Raw genomic sequence first — 27762 nt, forward strand, 5'->3', positions numbered from 1 at the left:
GTAGATTAATCATTTAAACAATGATTTTTTTGATGGCTGGTGTAATGAACATGAAAACTGTTGAGATGATGTCCTAGGCATGGGAAACAGCATATGTTGTCGACCCTGGGGTCATCTTCATGACATTTTGTGCTGCCATCCTGCCCTGGTTGCCATATTGTAAAGAAGACCATGATATTTTGCTATTCTTTGACAAAACATTTCTTGGGTTTTTTTCTCTGTCCGTTTGGGTTTTTTTTTATTAATCTGAAGATGAGGAATCATTCTCTGGGTTCTTTCCAATCTTCTCCTTCAGATACCTCCTCCTTTTCTAAATCAGTGTTGTCATCTTCCTCCAGGACGCCTGAATTAATTAGATCTGCAACATGCTGAGCACTGAAACAAGCACTTATGACTTTGGCAAAAAGACAACTAGGGTACTGCATTCTACATCACTTATATATAAGCATTTCCTATAATAAATAATGCTTTCAAGACATGTTTATTTTGTCTGAAATTAATTTTATTTTGTCTGAGTCATGCGTGGGGTCATGGGGGGAAAATGAGAGATCAATCACACGATCTTAGTTTCTTAATTGTGTGTGTGTGTGTTGGAGTGTGCATGTGTGTGCCAGTATGTGTCAGTGATGTGTCTGTAGTTTTTGTGGTGTATAAATGGTTTAATAGCTGGCGGGTCAAAACTGACCCCTAAGACAATCTTTGTACCCTACCTGTGTAAAACCTTTCTAAATCTTTCTAATTTTCAAGTTGAAAAAACATCATTTAGGTTTATTTTCTGCTGTTAAAATGGTCGTCATTTTTGGCCCTAAAGACAACACAATGGTAAATTAAAATAAATACATCCTCCCATTCATATAAAAATGTCATGTGATCCTTTTCATATTTGCAGTCCACCTGTATGCTTCCTTGACATGATTATTCTTGCTAGTCTTCACAAGTCACCTATGTAGCATTAGCCAGTGGGCTAACTTATACTGTAGCATTAGCCAGTGGGCTAACTTATAATGTTGGCCAGTGGGCTAACTTATACTGTCTTGGGCAAGGAAGAGAAACAATCAGATTTCAAACTATTTAAGAATTTAAGTGTATGCTTTTAAAAATATATTTATTGCTTATCAAGCATGTAAGCACTTAAATTGGAAATGGAACAATGGGATGCCCAACAAGGGGGTGACTTATTGAGTTTTGTAAAGATTCCAGTACGTTCTGAAGAATGATCTAAGTGGATTTTGCAATCTGTTTGCAGCCATTTTTGTAAATTTTTTGGAATGATAAATATATTGCCACTGTGTGACAGGCTGGGGCTGATTAGGACTAATTGTGCCATTGTAAATTGAGGGAGTACTACCATCCGTTTAAAGTCTCTAAAGCTTATGGTTTAGTTTGCATGATTAGTTTCAGGGCATAATGAAAACATACTAATTATAATAAAAATCCCTACAATAACAGTATGGTTTAAACACTGTGTGCTAAAATATTTAATTTAATTGGGCAAATTTGGCCAGTGCATTTAAAAAGCATTTCTATTTGTTTCAGAATTAGTTTTAAAAAAAGGTTTTGGAATGTATAAAAAAAAATCATGCTTCTAAACACAGAACACATGAGTTGATTAAAGAATCCCAGAGGAGGAACCAAAGAGCTGCCTGTGGCTCGAGAGACTCAGGTACACCACCCTGTTGTAATACCTCCTCCACTTTTTTGCAGATCACAGTTTGTGGTTATATTTGCTTTGATTGCTGTAATTAATTATGGAAATACAGATTGCACTTATTCTGTGTTGTCTGTTAATTAGCATGACAACATACACTAGGTTTACATCACAGTATCACGTGGCAGGGATTGTTGATACTTTAGCATTTTTAAGTAGTATTAGTAAATAAGTACAGTACTGGACAGATCTTATAGCATTATCCATACTGAGGCATCCATAGTCACTATAAATTAATATACAATATTTGTGACTGTTACAGTTAATCAGCTGAAACTACAGTAGTGTTTGATTTAAAATGTAACTAAATTTGAACCAGTTCTTTTCCCCAGTCTAGTTAGCGTCAGTAATGTGGTATAACTGTCCAACCTCATAGAAAACAACATGCAAATGTTAGTTAAAAGCATACAATAAATTTTGATTGTGTTCTCTGTGTGGTGTTATTTATTTTTAGCTGGGTGAATAATTTTGGCCATGAGGGTCTTGGACTGCTTTTGGATGCACTGGAGAAGCTTCTTGACAAGAAACAGTAAGTGTGATTAATTTGTGAATATTTTGTGCCATTTTAAGTGCAGAATCACTGCTCATTCAAGTGTTTTATGTCACTTTTTGCAGACAAGAGATCATTGACAAGAAGAACCAACACAAACTCATCCAGTGCCTCAAAGCCTTCATGAATAATAAGGTGTGCAATATAGTTGAATAAAAAGTGTTGAGGTTTTGAATAGTGCAGGCCAAGTAGCAGGCACAGAGAGTTTAATACAATATATGTGTACATGGATTAATTTCACTTTTGGGAAAATTTTGAAATGATAAAAATAAAGAGTAAAAAGTGAAACAATATCAATATACTGTATATGTGGGAAGATTTGCATATAGTCAGAGTCAAATTTCTGTGTATGACTTTCAATTTATACAGATTACATGTGTGTGCTTAGTGTATACAAGGTTGCCAGACTCCTCATAAACAGAAATGTGTGAAATGGGGAATTTTCAGATCATCTAGACGACTTGCCTTTAAGCCTGAAAATAAACCAGGAAAAGAAAATACAGGCTGAATAAAGAATTTTTATTTGTTGTATCAATGCATATGAAATCAACTCCCAACTGACATTCAGAACTGATTTCAAATTTGGTTAATCAATTCTGGAAATAAGGTAAAAATTGTAGGCTTGTGTTTGCATTTCTAGATATAAAGGCTTTAAAAAGTCAGTGTGATCCTGTGAAAACAAGTGTTACAGAAAAGATTAAAAGTTCCATAAATCATTACTTTTGAACTATTAATGCTTTTAATTTTCACGGATTATTGTCTAGTATATAATGTCTAAAATAGAAGGCCCATAATTGGATATTTGCCAATATATGGCCTGCTGAATATTGTCACACAAAACTGTCTCAGCACTGATGGGCCTAAGGCCCTTTGGGTTGCTGTGAATTGATCTTAAATGGTTAGGGGTCAGTTAATGCTTCTAAAATCTTCACTCTAGCTGAAATAAAGCAACTCTATAAAAAAAGTGCAGGCTGAAATTCCACAATGATGCAAAGGACTCTTATTATTCTTGCTGGTGACTTATATTCCAATCCTGAGTGATGCTTTTCACCAAGTGAGATACTCTGCATGAGATACCATGCAGTCAAAGTAAATCCTTCAGGAACAGGTTATATTTATCTGTTATTATGCTATATAATAATAATTTCACTGATGACAAGTGAATGATAATTACTTTTGAATTTGAGATTCAGTGTGATTGATTCATTTTGAACATATCCACATTTCTAATTAGAAAATCATATGTACATTGAGTATTGTAACTTTTTATTTTTCCCCATTTCCCCCTAAAATATGCCTTTTATTACTTATTTTTTTATAGATTGTAATTTCATACTGAGGATAGAATAAGGTCTGACATGATTAATCTTGATTTCATTCAAATGTTGATTATAAGATACAGTTATACATAGTACCTCTGTCTAACAATGTACAAAGGTATACCTTGGTTTCTTATATTTTTATATTATTCTTTGTTATAAAATATTTTTGTTACTGTTTTGTGAATTGATAAATCAAGAAAACCCTTTTAGAAAATCAATTAATAATGCTGGTGAACTGACATTAAAACCCAAAATAAAACTCATAGCAGAAGCAAGGAGATGAATTTCTTTGAAATAATTTGACTGTAGTAATACATTCTATGCAGTTAGCTGTTGGTGTAATGTAAAGCAGTTATGACCACCGATTACCATTGCTGCAATATGGTATGCTTTATGAAATATTATTCGGTGTCAAAAAATTAGGTTATGTTATGAATAACCAGCATTAAACTATTAGTAATATTTCTGCTACCAACCATTTAAAAAGTATTACTTGTGTGTTGTACTTTTACACTGTTACACTTTATTTATATGTACATATTATGTCTGTCAACCTCTGCTTATCATTTCTTTTTAAATGATTTACTTCTGATGGTATAATAAAATTAAACATTAAACATTTGACAATTTTCAGTATGGCCTGCAAAGGATACTCGGGGATGCGCGAAGCCTTCTCCTTCTGGCCAGGGCTATTGATCCCAAGCAGCCGAATATGATGACAGAGATTGTGAAGATCCTTTCTGCAGTCTGCATTATTGGAGAGGATAATATGTAAGTTTATTGTGCTATTGAATTGCTATTCAATATCTGAAATTTTGTTATTACTGCCGGTAAACCACATACATTTTTGGTTTGCATCATTAAACAGGTTAACAATAGGCAGTTATGTAGATCAGTCAGTGGAGATGATAGTATGCAGTCTGATTGTAGTGTGATCCAGTGTCGATGAAAATCTCAAAATAAATGAAATTCAACAGCTGTCAACGCAATAAAGATATTGTCCCTTTCATCACATAAAACCTGACAAAAAAACAATGGTTCCAAGCCAAAAGTACTCTGATCTAGTAGTCAAGAAATGGTACTGATTGTCTGATAGAACTAGCACTAGTGTACTAGTACTATTAACCTCTAGAGTGAGGACATTGCAAGGCCATAATGTTTAACGAAATACCTGCTGAAAACTATTTGACTAATTATTTAGGATACAAATAGAGATTTTCACAATGATGCTGTATAGCAAATTTGGAATTTAACAAATTCTACCTGCTATGACTGGTTGGCATGCGGCAACCATATATTTATTTTTATACATTTATGTACTTATTTATATAAGAAATGTCAGTGTATTTTTGATAATTTATAGATGACCAGACTCCCAAGATATTTTAATACCAAATTTCTAAAACAGTCCAAAAAAATCTTGTTTGACTAGTTTGCAACTGTATGTTTTGTATATTCCACAATTATTTTTTTCCATTTTTCGAAAAAAGCAGATATTCCTGTTTTAGTGTATTGGAATAATAATAATAATAATAATAATAATAATAATAATTATTATTATTATTATTATTATTATTATTATTATAGGACAAAATAAAATCCTAAAAAAGCAATATACTTAGAAGTGAAGGATGAAAACATGAACATTTCTAATGGGAATTGGCCGACTTGTTTTTTCTATTTACTGTTTTCCCATAAATTTTTACTTGAAGTTTAATCTTGCTTATGTTGTGTCTTTTAATGTCTTTCTGTCTTTTTGTATTATTTTTTAGTCTGGATAAGATTCTGGCAGCCATGACAATTGCAGCTGAAAGAAATAACAAAGAGAGATTTGCTTCAATAGTAGAGGGTCTGGAGAACCACGAAGTTCAGCAGCTTCAGGTCAGCTGCATGCCCTAAGCAGGACCATTACCTCTCAAACTTCTAATTCCTACCCAACTCCCACTTTCAGCCCTCACTAAATAACGTCTACCTTTGATCTGAGTTATTTCTTGTTATTACTTACATACAAAAATCATGTTTTTCTTAGTTAATAATTTTGAATGCTTTTAGGCTAAATATTATGTATCTGCCATGAAAGTCCCTATTGTTGTTCACAGTTTTTACATACTAACTGCTTTAACATTCAGCAGCCTCTGGTGTACTTCCTTGTGACTCATATCTTCTAGATGTTTTTATGTTACAATAATAGCATATACATCTGAGCTGGCCAGATCTAGCAGAGCAGAAATTTCATACGCAGCGTTCCATGACAGTGCCAAGTTTAAAGTCACTGAGCTCTTCAGTATGACCAATTCTATTGCCAATGTTTGTCCTCGAAGTTTGCATGTTTATATGATTGATTTTATATACCTGTTAGCAGTGGGTGTACCTAAAACACCTCATCCCAGTAATTAAAAGGGGTTGGCCACATAGTGTTGTGTATTCTGCATCTCTCATCTCTTTAAGGAGGAGAAATGGCAATGATGAGTTTTTCATCTTCTGTTCATTTTTGATCAAGGTCATCTATGACCATGTTCCAACAAGCATCGGGTGGATGTGCATTTGTTTTTCTTGAATGTCCGGCAAGTCTGGAAAACTTCATATCCTAGGCCACGAGCCTGTGTATGTTCATATATATTTATAAAATGACTAAATAATGACTAAACATTTGCTTAATCTACAATTCCTATAATTTGTGATGTTTCAATGTTTTATATAAACTACACTGTCAAGTTGTGTAACGTCATCCAGACATAATGAAAGTTTTTGATGAAACCCAGTAATCTTATATTAAGGGCATTAACAAAATAAAAATAATAAACATGAAAAAATGTAAGAAACTAAGCCAACCTAAACCTATAAATTAAGTTCATCACTCATTTAAGAAGAAAATCAACTGTAAAATCCTTTTCTGTAATTTGGCTTCAGATGTTGGCCTTTGCAGGTGCTGTTACACTGTTAAATATTATACTATTTTTATATTGCCAGAGAGGTAAGTCAATGGAGTTTTAATGTAATTTTGTGTCAGTGGTGCTGTACACCTGCCTGTTAATTTACAGGTGATTGGCATTTATCATTATTCACATGAGTAAGGAGACATTCACCTTTTTTGCAACATTTGTAAAACAATGAAAATGTTTAGTTTGTTTTAACACACAACAATACTAGAGGATTAATAAATGAGGCATTGTTCTGTCCCAGCAGCAACTCCTTTGTTAAATGACTTCACTGCAGTGATTTTTTTGTTCAAACTATGCACCAGAAACTTATCATTGAGCTGCTTTTTTTTTTTTTTTTTTTAGCAGTTTCTGAGGCTTATAGAGTGGCTTAAAGAATGTGTTTAGACCTTGTCTGTATTAATGTGTGTGTGTGGGTGTGTGTGTGGGTATGTGTGTATGTATGTGTTATGAACACAGACAGCATGCATGCAACTAATCAATGCCCTAGTCACATCTCCGGATGATCTGGACTTCAGAATCCATTTACGGAACGAGTTTCTGCGCTGTGGCCTGAAGAAGATCCTGCCAGTGAGTTGTGTTTCTTTTTTAATTTCATCTCTCCAAGCAAACTTCCCCTTTATCATATTCTAGAACATTTCAAGAGAATCTGCCACAAATTGCAAATACAAGAATTTCTAATATACCTTCTGTCTCATTTGATTTACATTATATGAATTTTTATTCCAATTTCTATTAGTCCATTTAGACACTTTTAATTGTCATTTAACAAATGACACTACTGTTCACAGTTTTGTCACAAAAAGAACTCTTGCCGGGTTGCAGCTCAAGCCTTGTTCTTTTATATACTTACTTTAATATTTATCTATCATAGTAATTAAGTGATTTATACATTTTGGCTCTTGTTTCTGATATTTTAATAAGAATTTGTATTCTAATAATAATAATTTAGCATAATAAGTTTCCAGTTTTTGTTTGTTTGTGTTAGAAATAGCAACAGAAAAAGAAAGACACATACATTTTTCTGTGCAAAGGATATATTTTACTGCATGTATATTGAACTTGCACTGATTCATATTGAAGGTGTTGCATTCCCTTCCCTGGCATGCAAAAAAATATAGAATAGATCTGAAGGACATGGAACATCAAAGCAGCCAGTCAAATGTTCTGATGAATTTGGAAACCTAAATCTTCTGTGATTGCAGTACATTTTTACTTATGAGCCTTAACATTAGAACCATTGACAGGTTACATGAATAACTTTATCTCATTTTAATGGCACCTCTCAAGGGGTGGGAAATATTAGGCAGCAACAGAATGGACAGTTATCAAAAGTTGATGTGTTGCAGTCAGGAAAAATGGCCAAGCCTAAGGATCTGAGTGACATTGAGCGAATAAGGGCCAGATTGTGATGGGTCAGAGCATCTCCAAAACAGCCTCTCCAAAACAGCATGTCTTGTGGGATGTTCCCAGTATGCAGTGGTTTACCAATCAAAAGATGTCCAAAAGATGTACTTTGAACCGAAGTCAGGGCCCCAAGTCTCACTGATGCACATGGGGAGCAAAAGCTAACCTTTCTGGTCCGATTCTGCATTAGTGCTCCTGTAGCACAAATTGCTGAAAATGTTAATGCTGGCTGTGATACAGATGAGGCAGAATATGACCAGTGCTCTGGTGCTCTAGGCAGTGTTCTGCTGGGAAACGATGGGCCCTGGCATTCAAGTGAATGTTACCTGTACATGTACCACCTACCTAAACATTCTTGCAGACCAAGTACACGTCTCATAGCAGTGGTATTCCCTAACGAAAGTGGCCCCTTTCAGCAGAATAATGCACCTTGCCACACTGCAAAAATTGTTCAGGAATGCTTTGAGGAACATGAAAAGTTCAAGGTGTTGACTTGGCCTCTAGATTCCATGGAACTCAATCCAAGCACTCATTAAGCATCTATGGGATGTGCTAATAATAAGTCTAACAAATAAGACTGATCCATTATAAGACAAATAAGTCTGATCCATTAAGACCTTGCAATGTACAGTACTTAAATGATCTGCTGATAACGTCTTGGTGCCAGATACCACAACACACCTTCAGAGGTCTTATAGAGTCCAGGTCAGAGCTGTTTTGGTGGCACGAGGGCAACCTATACATTATTGGGCAGGTGGTTTTAATGGTATGTTAAATAATATACCAATTGGATCCAAGTGACAAAATGTGGAATGGAGATATACACTATATTGCCAAAAGTATTCACTCACCTGCCTTGACTCGCATATGAACTTAAGTGACATCCCATTCCTAATCCATAGGGTTCAATATGACGTCGGTCCACCCTTTGCAGCTATAACAGCTTCAACTCTTCTGGGAAGGCTGTCCACAAGGTTTAGGAGTGTGTTTATGGGAATTTTTGACCATTCTTCCAGAAGCGCATTTGTGAGGTCACACACTGATGTTGGACGAGAAGGCCTGGCTCTCAGTCTCCGCTCTAATTCATCCCAAAGGTGTTCTATCGGGTTGAGGTGAGGACTCAGTCATGTTGGAAGAGGAAGGGCTCCAAACTGTTCCCACAAAGTTGGGAGCATGGAATTGTCCAAAATGTCTTGTTATGCTGAAGCATTCAGAGTTCCTTTCACTGGAACTAAGGGGCCAAGCCCAGCTCCTGAAAAAACAACCCCACACCATAATCCCCCCTCCACCAAACTTTACACTTGGCACAATGCAGTCAGACAAGTACCGTTCTCCTGGCAACCGCCAAACCCAGACTCGTCCATCAGATTGCCAGATGGAGAAGCGCGATTCGTCACTCCAGAGAATGCGTCTCCACTGCTCTAGAGTCCAGTGGCGGCGTGCTTTACACCACTGCATCCAATGCTTTGCATTGCACTTGGTGATGTATGGCTTGGATGCAGCTGCTCGGCCATGGAAACCCATTCCATGAAGCTCTCTGCGCACTGTTCTTGAGCTAATCTGAAGGCCACATGAAGTTTGGAGGTCTGTAGCGATTGACTCTGCAGAAAGTTGGCGACCTCTTCGCACTATGCACCTCAGCATCTGCTGACCCCGCTCCGTCAGTTTACGTGGCCTACCACTTCGTGGCTGAGTTGCTGTCGTTCCCAAACACTTCCACGTTCTTATAATACAGCTGACAGTTGACTGTGGAATATTTAGGAGCGAGGAAATTTCACGACTGGATTTGTTGCACAGGTGGCATCCTATCACAGTTCCACGTTGGAATTCACTGAGCTCCTGAGAGCGACCCATTCTTTCACAAATGTTTGTAAAAACAGTCTGCATGCCTAGGTGCTTGATTTTATACACCTTTGGCCATGGAAGTGATTGGAACACCTGATTCTGATTATTTGGATGGGTGAGCAAATACTTTTGGCAATATAGTGTAGGTGACCTCTTATATAGGGGTTTCTTTAATTATCTTACATACTTATTTACTCATTCTCTCTGATGACAGGAGCTGAAGGAGACAGAAGAATTAGACATTCAGCTGAAGGTGTTCAATGAGAATAAGGAGGAGGATTCTATTGAGCTGTCTCACCGACTGGATGACATCCGCACAGAGATGGAATATCCTTTTCACAGCAATGTCTTTTTTATGAACAGCAGCTAGAGAGTGAGATGTTCCACTCTCTAAGCTTTTTTAAATTATAAACTCAGTGTCCCTTTTCACTTGAAGCCTGTCAGAGTTTGTCATTATATTGCAAAGCTTTTGATAACTTCTCATTTTATGTACATTTACCATTTTCTCTCAATACATCTTAATTTGACCCATGAATTTTAACATTGAAATAACAGCTATTCTATATAACTTAGCATATTCCTTTAGACAGAAGAAAAGAAATCTAAACTACCTTTGCATTTGATACTCAGGTTATTGGTTACAACATTTCTTTGGACACTGTGGACACTTACAGTCTTTTATAAGGAAGGGAAATGGAGTTCAAATGCCATACTGTGTTGACAGTACATGTATTGAAATGACACAGTTTGAACAGCTGATATACGTTAATTGGATTTTTAGCTGTCCTGCCAAGAATTAGTTTGTGTAGCTGGTTATGTAAAGTAATAAATGCTTGTTGACTATTTTGGAAATGGTGGTAGAAAGGAATATTGTAAGCCTATAAAATAATATCAGGTATCATCAAATATCTAGAAAGTATGTGTATTTTTATTCTGTCTTAGTGGTTAGCATGTTTGCCTCACTCCTTTGGGTTCCGGGATTCAATTCACACTTTTGCCTTGTCTGTGTGTGGAGGTTGCATGTTCTCCCCATGATTCTTAAGATTTGTGAGCTTAAGTCTTATTTCAAAATTCTTTAAAAAGGTTTTGGTGACCAGCCACAGTTATGGCCATTAATCTTTCCTATAGACTTTCAGTAACACTGGCCAAATCTGACTGACTTTGATATTGCTGTGTATTTTAAAAGGAACATCTGACTTTTTTTTTTTTTTTTTTTATATATATATATATATATTTATGACTGTTCTATATTTTAGTTTATAACACAGTGTCTCTGTTTTCATGTACACAATTTTTTCCCCACCAGGCTGTTTTTAAAACCATATTGACAGGTGAAGTAAGGTGATGATATTTATAGTATAGTCATTCATAGTATATCTTCTTTGGCTTTGTGATATGATTGGGTATTTTCATCTGGCTCACTTAGAAAACAGTCTAACTTCCATGTTATATTTTAGTGCAGATCAGTGGAAACTCTGACTATTTTACTACTTGTATATTTTTAGCTACTATATTAATTAATTTTTTATTTATTTATTAATTTACTTGTTTTATTTAATTCGATGCTACATGATTGACACACCCCAAAAAATTCCTTGACTCTGTCCACTGATATGAATGAGGTTTACCATATTCTGTCCAACATGGTGAAAGATACAGGCTCAGAAACCTATTTCCTATCTATTCTTCAGCACTTGCTGCTCATTAGGAATGACTACTATATCAGGTGAGTGTAATTTTCCCAAATAATGCTCTTTGCTGTTTAGACTGATGTGCTTCAACCATATAGATCTCAAAATGTTTTTGAATCATATTTTAAATATATATTTTTTTAAATCTAAATACCTAAATAAATAAATCTAAATAAATATTTTTATTGTTGCCAATCCTGTCTATACACAACATATTTTGACCAAATTAGTTTTTAGGTAAGTACAGTGGCAGGAAAAAGTATATGAAACCTTAGAAATCAGGGGCATTTTTGTATAATTTTGTCTTAAAATCTGGTTCCATCATAAATTATTTTACAGCAATCAAATCTGTTTTAACTAATAACACACAAATTACTGTATTCTCCTTGTGCTTATTGAATATATTTTTCATATATTCATAGTACAGTTGAAAAAAATGTGTGAAACCTAGTGACTTTGTTAGAGCTACTTTGACTTCTAAAAAGCAATAAAACATTTTCAATTTACTATTCACAAGAAACATCTGCTAATGTGAACCATGCAAGTTGCGTTACATAAAACTGGAAAGGGTTACAAAGTTATCTCAAAGAGCTTAGCTATTCATCTCCCCACTGTTAGACAAATTGTCTACAAATGGAGAAGATAAAGTACTGTGGCTACTCTCCCTAGAAGTTCCAATCCAGTCAAAATGCCAAGACCAACCAAGAGGGCATATTGCACAATAGATAGTGAGGTATATAAGAACCCAAGAGTGACAGCTAAAGAATTGAAGAAATCATTGGAATTGGTGAATATCTCTGTTTATGAGTCAACTATACAAAAACATTAAAAAAAAAAAAAAACAGGAAGAAATTTGCTGCCACATTGACACTCCTCAGTGCTACTGGGAAAATGTTTTGTGGACTGATAAACCTAAGGCTAAGTTGTTTGGAAAAAACACAGCACTATATCTGGCATAAGAAAGGGCACTGCATACCAACAGGAAAACATAATCACAGGTTTAGCACGGTGAAAGGAGCGGCATGACTTGGGGCTGCTTTCAGGGCCTGGACCACTTGCCATCATTGAGGCAAGATAACTTTTCAAGATAACTTATAGGTTAATATCAAGATGACTGTGTTACAGCTCAGTAGAAGCTGGGTGATGCAGCACCACATTGATCCTAAACATCAAAGTAAACTACAAAATACTACACTACAGCTACTACAGAGTGGCTTCAAAAAAATAAAATCCCCCTTGTTGAATAGCCCAGACCTTAATTTTTTTCTCAATTCATTTTATTTCTATAGCGTTTTTAACAATGGACATTTCACAAAGCAGCTTTATAGAATGATAGAAACATAGAATAAAAATGCTAAAGTTTAAAGTTAAAGTACAATTTATCTCTGACCTTTATCCCTAATGAAGCAACAGTGGCAAGGAAAAACTCCCTGAGATGACATGAGGTAGAAACTTTGAGAGGATCATTTGGGTGACACTGGACAGTAAATAATGTCCTTTCTACAACAGTTTATAGTCACGATGAATTGTGCAACCAGGAGCTTCTGAGAAACAAATAGGTCAGTGTAATTTATGAGTTCCATATAGACTTAGCACAAATTCCCTCCTTCCAAAAGCTGACTGATATGATGGCAGTTGAAAGACATCATGATACTCTCTGAGTGGTTCTATCCACGGCAGTCCACACAGACCTACCCGAGCAGCAGTGAGCACCACCATGTGACGAGACTCCAACCGGGGTAAAGCATCTGGATGGATCATTGTGGAGAATAGGTGAAGAAAGTGAGAAAAATATTAGGTATGCTTGTGATCATGCGATGGTTAAGGACAATGTACGTTATGTGCAAAGTGCAGGCAGGGACTCCGGCAGAACTAGATATGACAGCATAACTAAAAAGGAAAGCCAGAAGGTGACACAGACATGAGGGCTTCCTAGGACATAAAACGTCCAACCACTTCACAGTTAGAAAACCTGAGCGACTTGTGAGGGTGGTAAGGCAACAGCATTCTAACATCCCAGTACACCAAACACTCTATGCTCATGAAACTTTCAAATCTGCTCCTTTACCTAAGAAAAAAAGCTTTAATTAGACCATACATAGTTTGACTGAACAAATGTGTTTTCAGCCTGGACTTAAGCACAGAGAGTCCTGAGTTTGAGTCCTGAACACTAATAGGAATGCTGTTCCCTAAATTTGGGGCTTTGTAAGAAAATCTCTGCCCCCTGCTGTAGCCTTTGCTACTTGTGGTACTACCAAATAGCCTACACCTTTTGATTGTAGTAGGCATGGTGGGTTATAAAAAAACAAAAGATTGCTCAAGTACTGTGGCACGTTCAGACCATTCAGTGCTTTATAGGTCAGTAATAGTATTTTATAATTAGTGCAAAATTGAGCCAATGTTGTGTGGATAAGGTAGGATTCATATGTTCATATGTTCTGGTTCTAATTAGGACTCTGGTTCTAGTACTGGAACATCCATACAGAAAGGCATTACAATAATCCAACCTAGAGGTAACAAAAGCATGAACTAGTTTTTCTGCATCGTGTAGTGAAATCATATTTATCATAGCAATATTTTTGAGATGAAAGAAGGCTACCCTATTGATATTATCTACATGAGCTTCAAATGATGATGGACAGGAGTCAATCACACCAAGGTCTTTTACTGCTGCACATGATGAAACAGAAAGGCCACCCAGGTTTACTCTGTAATCTGAAAGCTTTCTTCTGGCTGCATGTGGTCCAAGTATGAGCTAAGCAGAGTTAAACAGGAGGAAGTTAGTAAGTATCCACTGTCTTATGTTCTGTACACATTCTTTAATCTTAATAAGCTGGTGTCTCTCATCTGACTTAGCTGAAACATATACAGGGGGTAAAATAAGTACTGAACACATCACCATTTTTCTCAGTAAATATATTTATAAAGGTGCTATTGACATGAAATTTTTACCAGATGTTTGTAACAACCCATGCAGTCCACACATGCTAAGGAATCAAACCATATATATGTCCATAAATTGTGTAATAATGTATAATGACACAGGGAAAAAGTGTTGAACACACTTACTGTAGTTTATTTAATACTTTGTACAATACTCTTGAAGATTGAATCTTGAAGGTTCCAATGGGATTCTTCTATGAATTCTGATCTTTAGTTCTTTCAATAGATTTTAAATTGGATTCAGGTCAGGTGATTGGCTGGGTCATTCTAGCAGCTTTATTTTCTTTCTCTGAAACCAGTAAAGAGTTTTCTTCTGACACTGTAGAAGCCAGAAATCTTATGGTTAAAGGCTTTATTAGGTTATTTTAAAAATGTAGTACAGTGGCTTTGGTCCAAACCCTATTTCAGACTGTAATCCATGATCACACATGCAATTCTTCATTCATTTCCATTCTTTAAATATTGGAAATATTTTTAATGTACTAGATTAAATTAGTTGGTTTGAAATCATATGACTATAAGATTAACTTGAACCACTAAATTCATGGTCCCCTTTGATGATCCAGGTCTCCAGGGAAACATGGAATAGAGAAATAGCATATTTCTTTATGCCAGATCTGACACAATCTGTAGTATATTCTAAAGGATTTTCTGTTTTTAAAAAAACAATCTTTGAACTTCACAGTTAAAATCAGTTGAAATCTGGAAAAAACAGAATTTAAAATTACCCTGCCTTTTCTCGATTTTACTAGGTAGTCTTTTATGGCATGATAAATAGGAGGTAGATAAGAACAAGAAAATATGGAGCACGGTTTTTGCTGTTACTGATGTGAGGATTACAGGATGTGAAACACTGGTTGGATCAGAATCAGAAATGATGGTGCCAGACAGTGAGAAGGGGGGGGGGAGCTAAGAAGTGAGTGTGATGCTGTAGTGAGGAGGGCATATGCTGTGTACTCTGGTAGTATCTGACAGTTCTAGGTCAGCCTTTTCCTTCTTTCTATTTATGTGTACCAAGCTGGAAAGATGGTAGTCAAACCAAAGGAAATCAAAAAAGCACCACTTATGTTAATATTAATATGTATATCGGCCACAAATCTGGAAGCAGCCAGTGCCAGATTCCTTCAACTCACCTTATGTTCAACATTTGCTTTATTACAAGTATCAGACATTCATTTTTAAGTCAATGATTTAAACATTAATACATCATTAACAAAAACTCGATTCATTTACATGCTGGATACCGTATAGGGATGTCAGCTATTGTAAACAAGCAAAGGAACAGAACTGAACAGAAATCAGCCTGCCTGTCTTGAACATCTACCAACACTTATCAAAACTACGTTAATAATAGCCAATTACGAATAAATCAAGCAAGAGATTTCATGAAATCTTGAAATCATGAAAACTTCAATTCAATTCAATTTATTTTGTATAGCGCCTTTTACAATGAACATTGTCTCAAAGCAGCTTTACAAAAGAAGAAAACAGAGAAAGGGGAGGGGAAAATGAAAAATAATAATAAAAAATAACTAATTAACTAGAAATAAGAATAAATTATTAAATTCTATAATTAGATTATTTTATCCCTAATGAGCAAGCCTGTGGCAACGGTAGCAGGGAAAAACTCCCTGGGATGGAAAGGAAAAAACCTTGAGAGGAACCAGGCTCAGAAGGGAACCCATCCTCATTTGGGTGACACTAAACAGAAAATAATGTAACTGTAGCTGATTAATGTCCTTTCTACAACAGCAATCAATGACCCATGAGGAACTTTTAGGACATTGTAGTTTCTAAGGTCATTATAAATACTAGTTCTTTGCTGTCACGGGCTGACAGATGAAATGGCATATCTGTGATGGTGTGAAAGTCCCCAAGTGGCTCTGTCCATGGCTGTCTCCTGGTCCACACAGATCCATCCACAGCATCAGTGGGCACCATCAAGCGGCGAGACTCCGACCAGGGGTAGGGCAGCGGTCGCACTGGAAACTGGCAAACACTGGGAGCTCAGGAGTGGGGTGTATAGCTCGACAGAGAAGGTAGAGAGAGAAAGATAAAGATATTAAGTTTCTGATCATGTGATGCTTAAAGACAATGTAGAATTATGTGTAAAGTGCAGGCAGGGACTCCGGCAAGACTAGCTATGACAGCATAACTAAAAGGGAGAGCCAGAAGGTCACAGACATGAAGGCTTCCCAGGACATAAAGCATCCAACCACTTCACAGTCAGCAAACCTGAGCGACTTGCGAGGGTGGTAAGATGACAGCATCCAAACACTCCCAGTGCACCAAACACTCTATGACCATGAACCTTCCAGATCTGCTCCCTTACCTAAGAAAACTATACATTAAAAGCTAAACAAATGTGTCTTCAGACATTGAGACTATGTCTGAATCCCGAACACTAATTGGAAGGCTGTTCCATAACTTTGGGGCTTTGAAAGAGAAAGCTCTGCCCCCTGCTGTAGCCTTTGCTACTTGAGGTACTACCAAGTAACCAGCACCCTTTGATCGGAGTAGGCGTGGCGGATCATAAAAGACTAAAAGATTGCTCAGGTACTGTGGCGCGAGACCATTTAGTGCTTTATAGGTTAGTAAAAGTATTTTATAATCAATGCGAAATTTGACTGGGAGCCAATGTAGTGTGGCTAAAATAGGAGTGATGTGCTCATATCTTCTGGTTCTGGTTAGGACTCTAGCTGCTGCATTCTGGACTAACTGGAGCTTGTGTATGCACCTACTGGAACATCCAGACAGTAAGGCATTACAATAATCCAACCTAGAGGTAACAAAAGCATGAACTAGTTTTTCTGCATCACGAAGGGACAACATATTTCTTATCTTAGCAATATTCCTAAGATGGAAGAAGGCTACCCTAGTGATATTATCTACATGAGCTTCGAATGAAAGACCAGAATCAATAATCACACCAAGATCTTTTACTGCTGGACAAGATGAAACCAAAAGACCATCCACCATTACTCTGTAATCAGAAAGCTCACTTCTAACTGCCTGTGGTCCTAGTACAAGCACCTCTGTCTTGTCCGAATTAAGCAGGAAGAAGTTATTGGCCATCCAATGTCTAATGTCCTTTACACATTCTTCTATATTAATAAGCTGGTGTCTCTCATCTGATTTAGCTGAAACATATAGCTGTGTGTCATCTGCATAACAGTGGAAGCTAATACCATGTTTATGAATAATTGCACCAAGGGGTAACATATATAGGGAGAAAAGCAGTGGGCCTAAGACAGAACCTTGTGGAACACCGAACATAACCTTGGTATGCATGGAGAAGTCACCATCTAGATCTACAAACTGATAACGGTCAGTCGAATAAGACCTGAGCCAGGAGAGGGCTGTTCCTTTAACACCAACAACATGTTCTAGTGTATCAAGTAGAATAGTGTGGTCAATGGTGTCAAAAGCTACACTAAGATCGAGTAACACCAGTAGGGAGACACAACCCTGATCAGAAGCCAGTAACAGGTCATTTACCACTTTAACCAGTGCTGTCTCTGTGCTATGATGAGGCTTAAATCCTGACTGATATATTTCATAAATGTTATTTCTATGCAGGTATGAACATAACTCCTGTGCTACAGCCTTTTCTAGGATCTTTGAGATAAAGGGCAGGTTTGATATCGGTCTATAGTTAGACAGCTGACAGGGGTCGAGGTCCAGTTTTTTAATCAAGGGTTTGATAACTGCTAGCTTAAAAGATTTAGGCACATAGCCAGTGCTTAGAGAAGAATTAATTACTTTTAGAAGGGGTTCAGTAGCTACTGGTAATATCTGTTTAAGGAAGGATGTGGGTAAAGGATCTAGGATGCAGGTAGAAGATTTTGAAGAAGAAATTAGTGAAATTAGATCAGGCTCTTGAAGTGGAGTGAAGCACTCCAGCAGAAATAGCTATATTATCTAAAGGATTATCTATCAAATAATATGGTTTTAAATTAATAGTCTTAATTTTTTGCCTGATATTGTCAATTTTTTTATTGAAAAAATTCATGAAGTCATTGCTGCTAAATGTAGATGGTGTGCACTTTTCTACAGTGGTTTTACTCCTAGTTAGTTTTGGTACAGTGCTAAATGAAAACTTTGGATTGTTTTTGTTATCTTCGATTAGGGCAGAGAGATACGCTGATCTAGCAGCACTAAGAGAATTTTTGTATCTCAGAAGGCTTTCCTTCCACGCAATCTGGAATACTGCTAATTTAGTTTGACGCCATTTACGCTCTAGTTTCCTAGCTGATTGTTTTAAAGCTCGTGTGTGGTCGTTGTACCAGGGTGCTAGTTTCTTGTCTTTAATTTTTTTCCTTTCAAGTGGAGCTACAGTGTCTAGGGTGTTCTGAAATCCAAGTAATCAGTCGCCTGGTCAAGTTCTGTAGGGTCAGACGGTGAACCAATCATGTGTGATAATTCTGGGAGACTATAGGTAAATCTCTCTGCAGTAGCAGATGTAAATATACGCTTCATACAGTAATGCGGCAAGTTGTGCATCTCGTGACTAAGACGCATTCTAAATGAGACTAGATAATGATCTGAGATAGCTTCCAACTGTGGAAGAGTGACTATGTTTTCTATATTTAATCCGAATGTAAAAATGAGATCCAGAGTGTGACCTCCATTATGAGTGGGTCCTGTTACATTTTGATTAACACCTAATGAATTTAAGATGGACACAACTGCTGTTCTCAGAGGGTCTTCTGGCTTATCAAAATGAATGTTGAAGTCTCCTACTATTAGTGCTTTGTCTAAAGAAACAACAAGGTTTGAAGTAAAATCTCCAAATTCACTAAGGAGTTCAGAGTATGGCCCTGGGGGTCTGTAAATAACAATTAGTGGAATTGACTCTGTGAACTTAATATTAATACTTGCATACGTTAGGTTAGTATAAAGAACTTCGAATGTGTTGAACTGATGTCTGGGTTTTTGTGTGGCGCTTAGCTTATTATCATGAATAACTGCGACACCTCCTCCCCTGCCTGTTAGACGCGGTTGATGTATATAGCTATAGCCAGGCGGACAAGCTTCATTTAATGCTACGTACTCGTTTTGTTTAATCCATGTTTCTGTTAAACAAAGAACGCTGAACTCCTGATCAGTAATCAGTTCATTAATAGTAAGTGTTTTAGTTGACAGAGATCTTATATTTAACAGTCCTAGCTTCAGATCAAAGGTGCTGGCTGTGCATTCACTATCATCTAGTTTTATGTTAATCAGGTTACTAAAACAAAGTTTCTGATTGTTAAAACATTTTCGTTTTTTCGGGGAATAGACACAGTCGCAATGTTATGAACCCTGAGTGACGACTCATTGCAGCCAGCAGACGGTCGGATTAACCTGCTTGTCTGCTCCCTGGCCCTGACCTTGGATTGTCACCGATTAACTAGATCTGCTCTAAGACTATGTGCTATGCTGCAAGAAATGAGAGCAGCACCCTCCCGAGTGGGATGGACACCGTCCTGTCCTAACAGGCCAGCCTGTAGCTAATTTCACATGCCTTAAAATTGAGTCTCCTATAACCAGAGCTCTTTCAGGTTTCTCAGCGGGTTCTTCACTGAGGAGAGCAAACCTGTTGGTCATGTGAAGCGGAGAGGAGTGGTGCTCCCGTGGGCAAGCCTTAGCGTTAGCCTTGGCTGCGTGACTATCCTGCCGAGTCGTCACCCATTCGCCCCGCTGTGAGGGCTCTAATGCCGGAGTTGTGGGGTTTCTAACTCCACCTAAGGCATCCAGACTTCCTCCTACAGACACTACACTGCTCTCACCATCACTAACCCTCTCTAGAGTCTGGATGCGCACCTCTAAAGCTAATATCTTCTCCGTCTGAGAACTAACTAGCGTACACTTATCACAAGTAAAATGGGGGGGGGGATTAGTAGATTCCCCCCGTTTTAATTAAAGATTAGCAGACGAAAGATTTAGCAAACGAAACCTGACAGAGTAAGAAATTTAGGTGAAAGAGAAAAAAGAAACAGATGATATAAACTTCGAATGAAAAACGCCAACACAGGCAAGAACTCATGGTAAGCGTTTCAAACGCAGGAAGTGACGCCAATAACACAGAATCAAAATCATGTTAGCAATAATACTACATAGTTCCTAGTATCACAAAGTACAAAATACCTTTACAAATACATATATATTATAAATTGATCAAGTAACATCATGTCATCATAGTGCCAAAGGGGCCCCAAATTACACTTACCATCAGCCCAATCATGTTTTCAGTCAGTCACTCCACTATTCCGTTTCTCTGCCTCGGGTGTCATTACAGCACCTAGGCAGATGTTGCTTCGCCTTCCTACTCCACAGGGGATGTTGTTCTGCCTTCATGCTCAGCCAAGAATGTTGCTCTGACTCCTTGACCTCTTGAAGACATCCTCCCATCTTCTTCTTGGTGTTTGTTGCTTTGGTTATTTGTTTGGACTTCTGCACTTGCGTCAGTTTCCTCTACATATGCCTGACAAAGCTAAAGCTAGCATGACTTAAGTCTGAAGCTGGCTTTGTTACTGCATGGCTAACACGGCCTATGTGACAAGCACAGTTAGCAGTGCGTAACTGAAAATCCCGCTGCAAAATAATTTTTACTGAACCTGACTTGACCTACCAAATAAATATAATGGTTGAGAACAGAGATTTGGTTAAAGAGATGCTTTTTTCCTAGACCTTCCCAAACTGCATTAAAACTTTAAAGTGCCTCCTAAAAATAAATGCACAGATTCTCAGCTTTCTCCTGTGAATAGCAAATTTTGTTAGCAAAAACAAAAGTGTCAAGTCAATGTGTCAGTCATATACGACGTGCAGTATCCAATGAAATGAAGTTTCTCCAGGCTGCAAGGTCTAAGATAAATGTATGATAATGTATGTATATATGATATACAGGACATAAATAAAATGCAGTTGTAACAAGAACCGTGCAGGGAAAGGGGGGCAGTACAATCAGTTAACATGACAATAAAACACCACAGTAAACAAAACAATGATGCCAAGCAAGCCACCTTTTTGGCAGAAATGTTTATGGTCTCCAAGTTCAGCCCAAGTGAAATGGGAATATGTAATCATTTTCTGGATTTTTATTGGAGCCAGAAAACATTTTATTCCTGAACTTTCCTCTCTCAGAACATTATAGGTATTATTTGCTTTTAGTTGTTAGTTTAGTTCATTTGGATTACAAAATTATATATATATATATATATATATATATATATATATATATATATATATATATATGTATATATATCTGACTATGATTCATGGACATGGAAATTAAATTCTGTGATATCTATTATCTGTCTGTGTAATGCCTTAATTCTTATTTAGTTTAGTCAATGAAATTAAATTAATAAAGCATTGTTTAGGGATAACTGCAATAGCATTCTCCACCTCCATTTCAGATTATGAGAAAGTGGCTACATTCTCTAATAACACTACGAGGAAACAGGCCACACCTTGCATGAAACTCAATCAAGTCAGTCAATTGTCCATTTGTCCAAATGTACTTTTGAGCTTTTAAAAATGGGGACCTAAACCCCTTGAATTAAAATGAATTGAAAATGAAATTCTACTTGTTGATTGTTTTTGGTAGACAGACAAAATTACTACAATTGTGTCACTGTCTAAATACTTATGGAGCACACAATAATTATTAACCTTTTGTATCTTGGCTTAAGATAACATCATTTGCTAAATGTCAGTTTAAATTAAAATTTATAATTCACACACTTAAAGGTCAGACAATATACACTACTCACAGAAAGTTAAGGATATTCAGCTTTCAGGTGAAATTTCAGGATGCACTATAATCTTTACAGGTAACTTAATTTGACCTTCTCTACACTTTTGAATGCACATGTCCAACTGTTCAGTGTTTCAGTATTTTTTGCATAACTTGCTGTTCTCTAACAAGGTGCTTAATGGCAAACTGCTGTTTGATCCATAAATCGACCAATAAATTTTCTGGTTCAATTAGAATTGGTATTTAAACAGTCCTCTTCATCATGCTGTTCACATTTTGACATCATGAGACCAAGACCACACCTAACAATTGATCAACAGTACCTTGCAATTGCGAGGCTTCAAACAAGATGTTCTCAGAGGGAAGTGGCCACTGAGCTTAGAGTGTCACAGAGGCAAAGGCATAGAAGTGGATGTCCTTTGGCCACATCCCACGTTGATGACTGCTTCACTGTGAACAGTGTCCTGCGGAACCGGATGATGAATGCCACTCAACTCCAGGCACATTTAAGGGAGATGAGAGGCACCCAAGTGTCACATCAGACCATTCGAAACCATTTATACATCAGCATGGTCTGCATGCTAGACGACCTGCAAGGGTACCTGACCACACCACCAGGACAGGGAGCATTTACACTGGACGAGGGACCAGTGGGTCTCAGTGCTGTTCTCTGATAAAAGTTGATTCACGTTGAGCAGAAATGATGGCCACCAACGATGTTGGAGATGTCAAGGAGAGCGCTATGCATCAGCCACTGTTGTCACCAGACGAGCCTGTGGTGGTGGTGGTGGTGGTACAGTCTGGGCAGGTGTGTCTACTCAATACAGAACTGCCCTACATCTTGTGAATGGTACAACATCATTAATCCAGTCATTGTGCCCCTGCATGAACAACACAGGCCTAATTTCATATTCATGGATGAATATGCTCCAGCTCATCGAGGTCGCATCATTAGGGAACGGCTGCTGGAGGTTGGGGTACCTCAAATGGAGTGGACTGCACTTTCTCCAGACCTGAATCCCATAGAAAACCTATGGGATCAGCTGAGTCACGTACCCCAGAACCTCAATGACCAGAGGGCCGCCCTTCAAGAAGAGTGGAATGCCATGCCTCAGCAGACAATAAGTTGACTTGTGAATAGCATAAGATGTCTTGTCAAGCAGTAATTGATGGTCAAGGGCACATGACAAATTATTGAGACATTGACATTTTTTGTTGTGGTATACCCACCACTGTTGTTGGCTTTTGTTTCAATAAATTGTTTGAGATGAGGAAATCACCATTGCATGCTTCTACTTAAATGCGCTACTTTCATGATATTATATCAATGTAGTGTAAACTTTTTACATTTTCCATAAATTTCACCCAAAAGCCAAATATCGTTAACTTTTTGTGAGTAGTGTATGCTGTGAGAGCAGATAATCCCAAGCCAATTCACTGACATGCAGACCCGGCATTGTCAAATCCCAAGCCAATCTGTAGCTTCATGGTGTGTTATATGAGTCCAAAGTCGAAGAAGAAGCTTTATTGTCATTTCAACCATATATAGCTGACGAGGTACATGGTGAAATGAAACAACATTCCTCCTGGACCAGAGGTGCTACACAGAACAAAACAAAGTACAGGTGACACAGACACACATAGAGCTAAACTATACTTAATGTGCTATTCTTTAAAACCCAAATATACATCATAAGTGCACAGGATGAAAAGACAGTGCAGACAAACAAGACACATAAGACCGACTATGTGCAAAAACAGGGATGGAAACAGGATTAGGGACAGTGAATAATAGCAGCAGAAGTTATTTTAGTTATAATAGTAGCAGCTGAGGTTATTTTAGTTATGACATATACAAATATTTAAAGTGACTTGCATCTGTACACAAGATGAATGTAAAGTGACGTGTGTGTATATAAACATGATCAATTGTGTGCGTGTCTGTGTCCAACTCAGTTCAGTTCTCTGTTGAGACACCTGATTGTCTGAGAGAAGAAGCTGTTCAACAGTCTTGTTGTGTGGGTCCGAATGCTTCTGTACCTTTTTCCGGATGGCAGAAGGGTGAGGAGTGTGTGTGAGGGGTGTGTGGGGTCATCCACAATGCTGTTTGCTTTGCAGATGCAGCGTGTGGTGTAAATGTCCATAATAGAGGGAAGAGAGACTCTGATGATCTTTTCAGCTGTCCTCACTATCCGCTGCAGGGTCTTGCGATCCAGGCAGTGATGCAGCTGTTCAGGATGCTCTCGATGGTCCCTCTGCAGACGGTGGTCAGGATGGGAGGTGGAAGATGAGCCTTCCTCAGCTTTCTTGGTGATGGAGCTGGTGTTGAGTGACCAGATGAGGTCCTCTGCCAGGTGAACACCAAGAAATTTGGTGCTCTTGATGATCTCCACGTTGGACCTGTCGATGTTCAGTGGAGAATGGTCACTCTGTGCTCTCCTGAAGTCAACAACCATCTCTTTCATTTTCGCCACGTTCAGAGACAGGTTGTTGGCTTTACACCAGGCTGTTAGCCGCCGCACCTCCTCTCTGTATGCTGACTCGTCTTTCTTGCTGATGAGACCCACCACAGTCGTGTCATCGGCAAACTTGATGTGGTTGGAGCTGTGCATTGCTGCACAGTCATGAGTCAGCAGAGTGAACAGCAGTGGACTGAGCATGCAGCCCTGAGGAGCTCCAGTGCTCAGTGTGGTGGTGCTGGAGGCGCTGTTCCTGATCTGGTCTGACTGAGGTCTCCCAGTCAGGAAATCCAGGATCCAACTGCAGAGGGAGGTGTTGGTGCCCAGCAGACTCAGCTTCTCGATCAGGTGCTGAGGAATAACTGTGTTGAATGCTGAATTGAAGTCTATGAACAGCATTCGTCCAGGTGTGTGAGGGCCAGATGTAGGGTTGTGCTGATGGCATCTTCCATAGAACGATTTGGACGATACACAAACTGCATGGGGTCTAGTGACAGTGCATTGTTTTAGTGACGTATTAATATAATAACATATAAATGTTTAAATATTTGTCTCTCTCAGACCCCAATACTACAAGGTGATTGAAGAGTGTGTGGCTCAGATTGTTCTTCACCGCAGTGGAATGGACCCTGACTTTGGTTACAGAGAGAGACTAGACGTAGATTTCACCCAACTCATTGGTAAGTTAAGTGTGTTATGCAGCTACTCTCTTTTTAGGTAAAGTCTAGCTGGAAAATTCCAAATACTGTAGCACTTTATTTACATCCTGATTTTATAGCAATTATACATACAATTACACATATACATTTAACAATATATTAAGGAAAGGTTAGTGTGTGAACAGCTATAACGTAAGTTGTACATTCAAGCCTCCAATAACATATTTAACCCTTACATACTTTTTGAGCCAAATCTGACCTATATATACATTTAATCAAGCCATGAAATCACTCAAAATGTTTTATGTTTAACAAAATGTTAAATTTGATGACGCTTTCTAAATTTCCAAAATTTCCATAATTTTTAATACAAGTACTACACATTTTGTGTACAGCTTCTTTCCAAATGAATTACATGTACAAAAAGGAACATATTTATAAATAGACTTCTATATGCTATTGACAGTTATAAGAGAGTCTAGAAAGACTAAAACAGTAAAATTATGACTGGGCATATACCAGTATTTTTAAAATAACCTAATGAAGAAATTACCTTTTACCATTAGATTTCTGGCCCCTACACCTAGGTGAAACTCTCAACTGTTTTTTTTTTAACAGTCACATCATTGGCAATAGCATTTAATCTGTCTATAACTCAAAATTTACATTTTAGATGATGGATTCGTATGTGCACCATGTGTATCTCTTGCAGGAAAAAAACCAAGAGAGATGGTCTTTTCCCTGATCCATTTTTTAATGCCTTTTCTGTTTTCTTATTCCTGTAGTATTATTTATAAGTAAACAATTATATTATTATTATTATTATTATTATTATTATTATTATTATAAGAAGGAGAAGCAAATCCCTTCAGTGCTTGACCACTAATAAGGATGCCTTAATATTTATTTTATGTGTGTGTGCGAATTTCAGATCAGTGTGTAGATAAGGCCAAATTGGAGGAGAGTGAACTGAGAGCAACTGAATTCTCCAAAAAGGTAAAGCTATCTATCAATGTGCTTGGGTCATTTTTATGCTGTACTCCTAACAACAGCATTTTAGCAGAAAAACAGCTTTATCCTGATCCTTTCAGCTCAACAATATTATATAAATGACTGCATGTGTGTTTTCATATGACTTTTTATAGTTTGATGAGGAGTTCAGTGTACGGCAGGAAGCACAAGCTGAGCTTCAGAAACTGGAGGAGAAAATCAAAGAGTTGGAGGGGAAGATCACCTCTTTAAAGAGTCAGGTACAATTGCATCTCATTGCTCTCTCACACACACATACACACACACAGCATTTCAGATCATTTCAAAGACATTACTGAAAAAGTTAAACCTCATGAGTATGCTGAGATACATGCATACTCAAAAGTTTCAGCTTTTTTCCTTTGTACAATACAAGTGCTCCTAAATGACGCAGTGAGCAACAAATCCGCTGCACTTTCACATTCCTAATACAACATTCCATTTCATGTTCCTAATACAACTTCTTTCCTTGCACAGTAATTACAATTGAGCTCATAAGTTTATATCCTTCTTGCTGAATCCGCAAAATCCCTCTTATTTCTTTTACATGATTAACATTTTGTGGCTTCAGCAAGGGGGTGTAAACTAATGACCTTAACTGTACTTTTGTTAACTAACCTGAAAATATTATTACATTTTTTTAAAAAGTGGTTTACTCAGTCAGTCTGGTGTTAGAAATACCTTGAAAATTAGGTGTATAAGCATTTTACAGCTGTAAATAGCCATTTCTTTGTTGTGTGGTCATATTAGCCAATTTCTTTATGGGAAAGTAACTGCTAATGCAGTTGCTAAGGAATATTGGCAAATTCTGTGAAATGAAACCTTTTTATCAGATATATGAAACTGATGATTTAATCAACAGCCAATTTGCACTTTAAAATATAAGGTTTAATTCTATTGAATTGCTCGGTTATGGTATTTTGTTCTTTTTGTATTTTTAAGTCCCATCCTCATTCCTTTCCAGACAATTTCACAAGGATTTGAGCAGATAATGCTTTCAATTTCCTGCTTAACCTAATCTGAAATGCTTTAGGGCATCTATAGACCAAAAGGAGAGTAGTTTGCATTCTTGTAGAATTAAATTTAAAAAAGAAAATGGCGTGACATCCACAAAAGAAACTTTTCCCTGTCTGGTTGCAAATACACTTGTCTGCCAGCATGTATCTGGCAGCACTCCACGCAATGTATATCTATACTCATGTATAGTTTATATTATTTTAATGCAAGTTGTCATATTTTCAACTTAAATATCAAATTTTTTTCTGTCTCTTTGTTATCCATGCTTATATTTATTGTAGTTTCATCTTCCAATTCCATTTAGCATTTTACCACTGTTTCCCTGTTTTGATGCCCAGCATATTAATAGATAGAGAAGCAGAACTAATCCTTTTACTCTTCTCCCATGCATTCTGATGCCATGCTCTGATACCATGTTCTTTTTGCATCAATGGCCTCTGCCGGGAAAAAGT

General features: G+C 37.3%; 1 protein-coding gene across 6 annotated transcripts in view; it reads left to right on the forward strand.

The window, feature by feature from the left end:
* The window catches only part of diaph2 (diaphanous-related formin 2), a 285969-nt gene that overhangs the window by 77283 nt on the left and 180924 nt on the right, over nucleotides 1-27762 (forward strand). For all 6 annotated transcript variants that reach the window (XM_058396724.1, XM_058396725.1, XM_058396727.1 and 3 more), the window contains 10 exons: nucleotides 2163-2237; nucleotides 2324-2393; nucleotides 4215-4351; nucleotides 5353-5461; nucleotides 6979-7089; nucleotides 9986-10098; nucleotides 11381-11497; nucleotides 25167-25285; nucleotides 26196-26260; nucleotides 26410-26514. In XM_058396724.1, the coding sequence (XP_058252707.1) occupies nucleotides 2163-2237; nucleotides 2324-2393; nucleotides 4215-4351; nucleotides 5353-5461; nucleotides 6979-7089; nucleotides 9986-10098; nucleotides 11381-11497; nucleotides 25167-25285; nucleotides 26196-26260; nucleotides 26410-26514 (1021 nt within the window). The remainder of the gene's footprint in view (nucleotides 1-2162; nucleotides 2238-2323; nucleotides 2394-4214; nucleotides 4352-5352; nucleotides 5462-6978; nucleotides 7090-9985; nucleotides 10099-11380; nucleotides 11498-25166; nucleotides 25286-26195; nucleotides 26261-26409; nucleotides 26515-27762) is intronic.

Source organism: Hemibagrus wyckioides, linkage group LG08 (genome assembly GCF_019097595.1).
Source record: "Hemibagrus wyckioides isolate EC202008001 linkage group LG08, SWU_Hwy_1.0, whole genome shotgun sequence".
Lineage (NCBI taxonomy): Eukaryota > Metazoa > Chordata > Actinopteri > Siluriformes > Bagridae > Hemibagrus > Hemibagrus wyckioides.